The sequence below is a fragment of the Sinocyclocheilus anshuiensis genome, unplaced genomic scaffold (genome assembly GCF_001515605.1).
Source record: "Sinocyclocheilus anshuiensis isolate Anshui unplaced genomic scaffold, SAMN03320099.WGS_v1.1 C31020636, whole genome shotgun sequence".
Taxonomy (NCBI): Eukaryota; Metazoa; Chordata; class Actinopteri; order Cypriniformes; family Cyprinidae; genus Sinocyclocheilus; species Sinocyclocheilus anshuiensis.
Window position 1 is genome coordinate 1 of NW_015583247.1, and position 264 is coordinate 264.

At 40.9% G+C, this 264-nt stretch overlaps 1 protein-coding gene across 1 annotated transcript; it reads left to right on the forward strand.

Annotated features, from left to right (window-relative positions):
• Positions 1–6: 6 nt before the first annotated feature.
• Positions 7–254, forward strand: LOC107682024 (gastrula zinc finger protein XlCGF8.2DB-like; the record flags this gene model as incomplete). The annotated part of the gene is made up of 1 exon (XM_016478421.1): positions 7–254. A coding segment is annotated over one exon (248 nt), but the record flags the coding sequence as incomplete, so codon positions are not given.
• Between the last annotated feature and the right edge of the window lie 10 nt (positions 255–264).

Below are 264 nucleotides of genomic sequence, written 5' to 3' on the forward strand. Positions count from 1 at the left end.
AATGAGCATGTGCATATTCACTCTTCAGAAAAGCCTTTTACCTGCTCTCAGTGCGGAAGGAGTTTTACACAGAAAAAACAACTCAATGAGCATGTACGCATTCACTCTTCTGTAAAGCCTTTCAGCTGCTCTCAGTGTGGAAACACTTTCACGCGTAAAGCAAGCCTTAAAAACCACATGATAATTCATACTGGGAAAATGCCTTTCACCTGCTCTGAATGTGGAAACACTTTCAAACAGAAAAGAAGCCTTATGTACCACATG